Source organism: Monopterus albus, unplaced genomic scaffold (genome assembly GCF_001952655.1).
Source record: "Monopterus albus unplaced genomic scaffold, M_albus_1.0 scaffold367.1, whole genome shotgun sequence".
Lineage (NCBI taxonomy): Eukaryota > Metazoa > Chordata > Actinopteri > Synbranchiformes > Synbranchidae > Monopterus > Monopterus albus.
The window spans coordinates 229,710-239,741 of NW_018128247.1; the positions used below are offsets into that span (position 1 = coordinate 229,710).

Genomic DNA, 10,032 nt, shown 5'->3' on the forward strand with positions numbered 1-10,032 from the left:
ATCTCTCACATACTGACATTTCATTTTTACACTATCACTGACACCTTACTCTCACACACAAGCACATACAAATGATACATAAGGAGGTGGCAAAAGTGCTATTTGTGAGTCCCCCAACTTAAATTATTCTAGCATTCTGTGAGAGTTTTAATTGGAGCTCATTTCAGTCCCAGTCTGGCCTTGCAATTGATAGTTATGCCAAAGAACCCTCGTTTGGAACAAACCCATTGTAACGCATCTCTCTTCATTATCATTTATTAATGTCCCTAAAATGTTCGTGCCATTAAGAAATAAAATGGTCTTCTGCTTCTTTACCCACTAATTCTTCTGTCTTGGCCACCCTGATTTTCTTAATGGGGGACGCTGCTCGTGCGCCCCGGAGCCACTTGTTGCCGGCGCATAAAGTTGGAGCTTTTGAGAAGTTAAATATCCCGGAAAGAACACAAGTTAGTATCTCAAGGGCTTCTCGGGGACAAAAGACCAGCGCCTTAGCACCATATGCTTAATGGCTACAGCCGTCCAGCCTTTATTAAAGGCAAAAAGTGGTCCTTTAAAAGTTGGAAAGGCCCCTTTATTTGAGTTAGATGGAGCACTTGCGCGCATTGCCATTGACTCGCCCCTTTTTCTTTCTTTCAGGAGTCTGAAACGGCGCCGTCATCGCCTGTTTCACTCCAACATAAGCTTTTCATCACCCGGCTTTGTTCTCGGTGAAAGTAATGCTGCGAATCAAAGAGATGACAATATTTTCCATCAGCTTGAAGACCCTGGACAAGAGCCCTCGAGCTTTGGCAAAAATCAGGCCCGGTTATTCATCCTGTCACTCCGCACCTGTGGTCCCGCATTCAAAGTATACAAACCTGTCCCTATTATCATTAATTATTCACAAACAACACAAAGGCTGAAATAGAGCAGGTTGAAGTCTGTTTATGGCTACTAAATGTTTAATTCCTCTGAAGATGTGCCCAAAGCTTTTTTCCTCTCCCTCGCTCTCAACCTAGTGCCTGTCTCTCTTTCAGTCTTGAGTAGCCCTAGAGTCTGGATTTTACAATCGCAGCATCTGCTTAATCTTGCGGATGAAAATATGACACAAAACATAGCTAATAGAGGATTTGTTAAATCCCTGTAATGAGTAATCAACGCGGGAGACAATAGCGCAGGATGGTGAGAGCCGTATGGTGTAGGGGGCACCCAGGACCGTTTGCACACTTGTGGAGAAAGCGCCAGGTGATGGCAAGAAAATCGCCGATCCTAGGAGGAGACCACACCAAACCCACCTCCTTTCTATCCCTGAAAAAGAGACATAAATTTAATTGGCTTATCAAGGCGCGGCGAAAAGATGTCGATGTTAATTGACTGTGGGCGCACAAAACAAACGCAGGGACATGTTTAATCTGGCTGGCCCGCGCTGCGCTTTCAGCCCGGTGTCACGTCATTGAAAATGTGTTTTATTATTGCAAAACGTCATGCTTTACAGTTGCCATATTGTGTCGTGGACAAAGGCTGATGGAACATTAAAGACGTGGAAAACGGTGCCAACCCGTCTCGAAGACACTGCAAGGGCCTCTCTTTTTGCTTGCTTTTGGGCAGCTGCAGTCCAGGGACTCAGGCGCAAGGAAATGAAAAGAGACGAAGTTTGAACTACCAGGTGCATCCCGGAGAGCACGGCGTAGGGCGATCTGTTCCAGCGAGACAAGGAAGCGCTCATAAAGATGTGATTTAGATTGGAAGATCATGTCTGAAAGAAGAATGATCCCAGCTACCTCCCGTCCCTGCGACACATCTCCTCCTTCTTCTGTCAGTGCGAACACAGAGGGCACCTGTTGGTTACCAGCGACTCACCAAAGATCAGCCCCCGTGTCCGGCCTCTCGCATGGCATCGGCGGAGAGTCTAATCAGGTCATCCTCGGAGCTGGCACATTAATGTCATGCTGGACAGAAAGAATCGGGGATTAATGAGTCCAGATAATCTGTAAATCAAGCCGATTTGTGGCTCTTGTTGAGCGTCTCTCCCAGTGCGTTAACTTAGGATCTTAAAACGGATTTAACAGCAGACCTCTTACTTTCTTCTCCGTAACGTATCAGTCAAAGCTGTTTATTTAAAGCTTCACACATTCGCTGATGTTTTTAATCTCCACAGAAGTATTAGACCTGATGGATTTATTACTTGTTAATTCCTTTTTTTAGCCATGGATACAAACCAATACACACATTCATAGCCACTGATGCGTAAAAGGGCCGATGGCTGTATCTCCTCTCTATTAAGATGTCAAATAGCCTTCAGCAGTGCGAGTCAGTGCTCGTGAACGGTCAAAAAGCAACAGATACCTCAACGTGTAACAAGAAAAATGGCTCAGACTGACTCCCTGGTGTTGGCCCCATTATTAGCCCCAGTTGTCTTTAGTGAGGAGCCTGAAGGAAACTTTGGGAATTAGGGTAGGAGGGGACATATATCTTTGTATGTCACATAAAGTGGCCTGCGTACTTTATTATAGTAGCTACATGTTTATCCGGAAACTCCAGGGAAAATACATATTAGAATGCTTGAAACACGTTAATATTTCTTCTTATAATTAATAAGAAATGTATGTAAAAGTTAAAGCAACTGGAGTTAAGCCTTCATTTATGACATATTTAAGTCCCATTTAAACTCACGTAGATTCATTTTCAGCAAAGTGTAATTTATTTTCTGTCATTGTGTATATGTGTCTAAATGAAAATACTTTATGTGCAAGCATCAAAGTTTGCTCAAAGAAAAAGTGTCAGGATTAAAAGACGTAGTTAATAGAAAGAGGACTTATGTTCACAACTGTACCCGCACGTAAGTTGATCTATAACTGTTATTGGGAATAAATTGTTCTAGAGTAGACGGAGTAAAGAAATACAGTTTAACGAATTGATAAATTACTGATCGGTAAATGGATTATTACAAATATAATGTTCGCTTTTCTATTTAACTTTGGCATCAGGAGCTTAGAAATGACTAAGAGCAGCCATCAGAGAAATGTGCTGAAATATAGGCTTTCCGAAAAGTATACATGGCAAAGAATAAACATTCTGAACAAGTTACAGGCGTTTACTTAAGTTTACACACGAAAATGTTTGGTTTAACACATCTCTAAGTTCCACCTTAGTTTGGGAGGTTATTAGTGGTTTTCCTTAAAACTGTGACTGAATTTCCGAGTTTAATCTCTAAACAGTTTTTTTTTTCACTTTGAAATGTGACTGGTCATTTTATTTCCCTCGGTCTTCAGAGTTTATTCTCACACATATCTTATCGTCAGGATTCAGCCCAGCCTCATGCGGCCACACTGACATTCTCTAGGTGTGACCGGTGTCTGTGCTCAGCGCAGAGCCTTTCTCTAACAAGTTTCCGCTTGGCGTGCTCCATAATGTCCAGGCCCGCTGAGAACTAAAGGAAATAAAACCTGTCAGACAGTGAAATAGCCATGTCCTTTTAAGCCTTGCCAAGCCCGTAGCCGGAGTGACAAGATAGCCGGGAGTATTTCAGCCTGTCCCTTCCGCTTGGCTGCGACCGCACCAAAGGATGTTGAGAGGCAGGCTGCGCTCCGCACACTAAAACCCATCAGCGGGCCTTAAGGTGCGAGGAACCACAATGCTACTAGTGTTTTAACTCCCGGGGCTGCTGCCACAAAGTCCAAGTGTAACCAAAGTGGCCCTGCTGCCAAAGAGATGAAGATGCCTAACACTGACTCAGTAACATTTGACTTTCTAATGGCTGTAACAGGATTACATGCTCCTGTCGCGCTAGTAATGAGAAGCGGACGGACTTACAGAGGACCTGGAGGGAGAGAGGGAGAGGGAGAGAGGGAGAGAAGGGGGAGGGAGGAGGCGGGGAGGGGGACTTGCACATTTGTGACATTAAAGATCCGAATAATGTGGCATTCTAAGAAAAGTTAATTCTGTAATACTGACTGTAAACACGTCAAACATAAGAATAATCTATGATAGATACAAAAACGAGCGAACCCACCTGTTGCACGGGACGTTTTCAGAGTCCAAACTTCCAGAATGTGAAGACCTTGAGTCCTGCTTGTCACGTCTCCCCAGCCTTGTGTTTGCAGCCTTTGGTCCCACATTGTTCATATATGCGGCAGTGTGTCGGTGGTGGGGGCGGCCCAGAGGAGGCCGTGGGGACACATGTCGGAGAGATGCCGCTACCACGGGAAAATCTGTCCCGGCAGCACCTGGCGGCACAGAGCACCATTCAGCAGCTCCCCACCAGACTGCTGCAGGCCTGCGTGCGCGTTAAACACCTTCAGCTGCTGTGGGTAGGCCTATACACCATAGTTTTATTAGCATATCATTTGCATATTTATGACAATACATGGCTTTATTAGTGTGAATTCACTGGAAACTTTCTTTTCCAGTCGCCACTCAGTCAGACGGCCACCAGGCCACCATCCTCACCGGACACGCACTAAAATAACACTATATGCCAACAAGGAGGCACAATATGCTCCACTGACCTTTAGATGTGTTTTATGGGCATGAATGATTCGATGGTCCAACGTTTACACAGACACAAACCAATGGTTTGATCAGATCTGATGATAAAACTGTAGATGGGGCAGGTTTTGTCAAAACACGTGGAAACGACATGGATGTAAGGTCATATTATGTTTAGAGTCAGAATGGAATGTTTTACATGTTTTACAGAAACATTGAACTCTCTGTCACACCTCATGCACCTCAGCGACACGTGCACGTTTCTCTTTATTAATTCAATCTCCCACTTGACATTTCCATTGACTGGACCTTATTGGAATTTCTGTCACTCTACTATTTCCAAAATCAATAATGAACCTTCAGCCTCAATATTTGTTTAAACGTGTTGAGGACAGGAACAACCTACTGCTAACAAAACATCTTATTCCATATGTGACAGATAACGACCATAAAATACAGCCCATTCATTTAATAAAAAAAGAAACCATTTCATCAGTAGGTGCTTTTAATTTGCATCCTCAATATAAATACAAATCATTGTACAACAATATAAAAATATGTTTCTCTCATTTATTAAATTAAAACATATATATTATCACTTGTGAGAAAATAAATACATGATTGCCGATTGCCTGAATTACAACAAATAAAATTATGAACGTGATGAAACTATGTACAACATAGAATATGCACAGTAAGCTCACATGGTGTGCACACATATCTCACATGGTGTGCACACATATCCATATCCAAGCTTTCACATTTACAATATGTGTTTTACAGAACAGGTCAGAGAGAGACTGGGTTGTTTTTAGGCCACAAGGCCAAAAGGAGGCTCGTTTTCAATGTCAGTGAGGCCCGGTTTGTTGTACAGTTTTCGGGGGTCTTCGGGTGTCCAGACCTTGGCGGTGCGAATGATGTTGTGCTCCCGAAGTTGTCTTTCATCCGACCAGGACAGAGAGTGACCCGCCAGAGGAGGCAGGCCGTAGTCTGGGTCGCTGGGGGAGGGAGACCCTGGGGAGAGGAGAGGCCAACAACATGAATATCTTTTTTTATATTATTATTATTGTTTAGAGTTTTCATCATCTTCACCAACATTACTGTCATCTTGTGTCTTGTGGATTAGGGTTACACATGCTCGAATAAAAGACAATTCATATTGTTTATATGAGTAAAAACTCTGGATATGAAACAGAAAAGCAGCCAGGGGGAATTTAAAGGTCACAAAGTGGAGCCGACATCAGTCTGTACCTTTAATCATCAAGCCTGATCAACACTAACACAGGTTCTAAACTACAATGTCGTTTAGCGGTGTGATCTCTGGATGGACCTACTTGTTCCTCTGTGACAGATAATAACCTTCTTGGGTTGTGCGTGCGTGTCGCTGCTGGTGCTCCTAATAGGCAGATCAGACTGTACGAGCTCGGCCAGGAAGTTGATGTAGCCGATGGCGAGCCGCAGCGTGTCCAGCTTTTCGTAGGGTAGTGTCGGGATGTGGGAGCGCAGCCCTTCGAATGCGTCATTGATTGACTGCATCCTCCGCCGCTCCCGCACGTTGGCCGCCTGCCTCAGCTGCTGCATCTCCATCTCAGACCTCAGCCGCCTCCTGCGTTTCAGTAACGGTCCGCCGTGACCGTCCATTTGAGGGGACAGCTCCGGGGTTCTGTCGGCGCAGCTGTAGGAGAAGGTGGAGGATGAGGATGAGAAAGACAAGTTGCCGATGTCATAGTCTCCATTGCGAGGCGCTGCTCTGTCGCCGCCGTCTTTGCTGTAATAGTCCTGGAAGTGACTGGTTAGGAAATCCACTTCGTCGTCCAAAAAGTCTTCCATGTCCAAGTGTCTGTCTGTCGAGGAGTGGTCGGCGAAGAACTCGTCATCGTCAAAACAAGGAGAGGAGGAGAAAGAGTCGAGTCCAGGAAAAGGGTCCAGCACACTGTCCATCTTGCTCCTGTTGCTGCAGTGACAATGACCCCTTCCTTCCTTCCTTCCTTCTTTTTCTCTTTCTTTCTTTCTTTCTTTTATCAGCCGGTTGCTCTGTGCTAGCTGCTCACGGTCAACACTTACTTTTATTTGAACAACCGGCACGCGAGGCTCCTTTATAGCGACATCCACAGTCGCGTGCCTTTGCCAGGAGGGCCAGCCAGTCACAGCTCGGTCCGCGAGGCGCACCTCACGAAAATCCCCCCGAGGCCACGCCCCCTGGACGCACTCCGCTGAAACTAACGTCTCAACTCTGCAAGGACACCACAGCTGCTCTACAGATGAGCTCGGCCTGGATGTTTCCTCTGCCAGGTTGATGTGAGTTATAGGGCAGAGGGGACCAGGCGGACCAGGCTCAATTCCGTTTTGTCCTTAGTCCTTCCGCATGACAGTTTCTCTTATGTGGCTTCCGAGGACTAGTTCAGTGAAATGCTCAGGCCACTATGCAGCAACAGGTTTGATGAATAATTATTATTTGAACACGATAACGTTAAAAATAGTCATAACAGACTAGGACTAGTATTTGAGTCGCAGGCAGCATCTCAAATGAAACTGTTTTAGATCTCGGCCTATTCTTATATTAGCCTGCAAACCCGCAGGTTCACATTTAAAATGCGTGTAACAGACAGGTTAGTGAGAATATAGCTGCTATTTAAAGCAACAGATGTCGCTAACAAATGAGCGAAAACCTTGACGTCAGCAGACTCCCTCGGTGTGGCCTCATATGTACATACACACTGGTTTACAGGTCACTACAGTGTCACTGGGATGAGGCACAGTCTTCTTCTTCTTCTTCTTCTTCTTCTTATGCTCATGTTTATGCTCTATATGGAGCCCGTAGCTTTAATATGTAATTCTATTTGTTTCTGAATGTTAAATAGATTTCACCACCTTGGATGCCAGGGGCTCACAGTAAAACCAGGGAAGGGTGGCTATGCATACAACATTAACAGAAGCACAAAACAAAGGACAAAGGGTAGAAAAGGCACATATCCTACAGAAAGCACAGTCATATGCTTACAAAGATTTAATGACACTTTGTTGAACATCGACTATTATCAGTTAATACTTTATCCACCCAAGTGGAAACGGACTATTTATGGAGCCACCAATATTGCTGCAATACATTTCTTTCATTCATTCATTTCCAGTTCAATCAGCCGTCCGTTGTAAAAACCCTTATCTGCCCGTGGCATACAGCCTACCTACAGTGATGTTAAGAGAGACACGTTATATTGTATATAATATATAATCCCATGAAAACCACTGGAGAATGTCTAGAAAAGTCCGCTTTCCCAGTATAAAACCAGTTGGCCTGCCTCAGTGGTGTCATTTGTTTAGCAGTAAGTGGGCAGCGCTGCCGCCATTAATACATGCACCAGTAGAGCGGTCGACGCACCACTTGTCCCAGCCAGTGAGGTTTTTATTAGGATAACTGGTTGACAAATAAAGGCACAGTGGTGGCCCCCGGGGCGCGCGCCTCGCTGACACCTCACGCGACAAATTAACGCTCCCCCGGTATATCGAAAAGAGACTGCCCACCGGTCTGGGCTCTGTAAGTAAGCATCTATTCAGTTAATTCAGTCAATGGGTTCACTTTGTTCTGCAGAAAAAAATGGGCCTTTTGCAGAGGCAGGCTGCGTGCACGCGCCGCGTGTGTGTGGATATTGGTGGTGTGATAGAAAGATGCAACACGGGCCGTGGCCGTGGGAAGAAAGCCACTTGCGTTGCGTCCCTACAGCCAGTCAATGCAACATGTCGTGTTGTAAATGAGGCTTGTGGTGCTGTCTACATAATGAAGCCGTAGCTGAACACACACACACACACACACACGCACACACACAGGTGCTGAATACAAAGGCAAACCCTGACCTGCTGCAGATCTGCACTTTACAATAGGCCACCATAAGAAAAATCACCTTCCATCAGCAGAGCTCAGTCTTTTTACAGGTTGCAAATCATTAACCTACAAGAGGCCATTACTGTCCCTGAATGCACTGGGCCGTACACTGGGCTCGAAGCAGACACACACACACACACACACACACACACACACACACACACCTTCTGACTGAGGCAGTGCGGGAAGTTATTTAGTCTCCATTCAGTAGTTATTTGGACCCATCCTGTGAAAATGAATTCTGCGTTTTCCACCCACCTTAGGGACAAAACCCACCTAATGCTTCGTATTCTAGTAAAAGTAAACTAAAAATGTCGCGTATTTCCTTTTTAGTAGTTATTATTTAAACAAATGCAGCCGATTCAATTGCCCACTGAAGATTTTTTTATTTTATTTTTGTGAAATTGACAAAAACATATAGACTGCGTAGGATCCTTATGACAGACGGAACATGTCTTAATGTGTCACTATGTTTTCATTTCCCTTCTATGACGGAGTCGCCTACTTCAGTGCATCTGGTCCCTGCTGCTCCAGGCCTGTGTACATGGGCAGGTGCTTGGCTTACAACCTGGGCGTTATGTCATATGATTGTAGGGCATTAAGCTGAAAAGTAGCTCTTTCAAATTAAAGCTGACAAACATTCCGGGTGTTGGCCATAGGTTCGGATGTTGTCTATATAAGTAGCGCATAATTCCTTTAAACGTGTTCTCAGAACGTCGATGTAAAGTGTGTTATCTGTTATTTTTGTGGTCTTAGTTCACCCGTTGTTCTGCAACATAACGGCATTTCATTTGTTTATTATTTTATTCTTTCAGGTACTGAATACATAGTATTTCCATGAGTGGGGTGTCCTTGCGCTGGATTTTGTAAAAAGGAACGAAAACCCTTCTCACTAAGGACAGTTTGCATCACTAGGCTCTTATATGTTTATTTACTTATTGGCGTTACTTTCAAATCGGACCTGTTTATTAAAACTTGATCTTATCACTGTGTCTGTGCGTGTCTTGCAATGACATGCTCGAAAAGCGTGTGTGTGTGCGTCCCTTTGCTAAAAACCACATGATAATTCGAACCGTGCAGGTTTTTAACGTGCCGTGACCGCGCGCTCCACGCAGTCTCATTGATGAACGTGCTGCCATTCTGAGCGGGTCAACCTGCGCGAGCGCACCAAGTGTTTCGGTTCCCATGCAGCCTGTCGATGTGCAGCAGGCTTTAAAACCAGCCACAGTATTCACGATGCACGCCAGGGGTGTGTGTGTGTGTGTGTGTGTTGTTTGGGGGCTGGGCATATGCCCCTGCGCGCACGCACAAGGAGTTGCCTGCTGGTTGGGTTAAAGTGCGGTTAGTTTTTGCCCTGTACCTCATAAAAATGTTTAAAAAAGCCAATGAACCAAGAAACAAAAATAATAAACTACTTACAAATAGTTTTAGAGGTCGTACAAGCCACTTTATATAATAAATTAAAATGGCTCATTAGTTATGACACAGCCACACTTAGTAAATATGAATAAGATATTATCACTTCTAAAACGGGTATGGGAGGATACTTTACAGTTCGGGGTAATGCTTTGTTTTGATTTGATTTATTCTTTCAAGCATGTAAAGACAGTTATGTCAACACACATAATTTTACACATATCCAACAAATGCTAATCCAATATCAATTTGCTTATACCTAGTACATG

The 10,032-nt window shown here is 44.5% G+C and overlaps 1 protein-coding gene across 1 annotated transcript; it reads right to left on the minus strand.

Annotated features, from left to right (window-relative positions):
• Positions 1-5,098: 5,098 nt before the first annotated feature.
• On the minus strand, positions 5,099-6,479 carry ptf1a (pancreas associated transcription factor 1a). The gene is made up of 2 exons (XM_020585493.1): positions 5,802-6,479; positions 5,099-5,481 (listed from the first exon to the last, which is right to left on the minus strand). Exons 1-2 carry the CDS (start codon positions 6,406-6,408, stop codon positions 5,279-5,281), a joined length of 810 nt encoding a protein of 269 aa, XP_020441149.1. The 5' UTR covers positions 6,409-6,479; the 3' UTR covers positions 5,099-5,278.
• Between the last annotated feature and the right edge of the window lie 3,553 nt (positions 6,480-10,032).

Excerpts from the sequence above, each read along its gene's own strand:
- ptf1a (XM_020585493.1), bottom strand. The coding sequence starts at position 6,408 with ATGGACAGTGTGCTGGACCCTTTTCCTGGACTCGACTCTTTCTCCTCC. Across the intron at positions 5,482-5,801 it reads TATCTGTCACAGAGGAACAA|GGTCTCCCTCCCCCAGCGAC; the intron begins GTAGGTCCATCC and ends TCCTCTCCCCAG.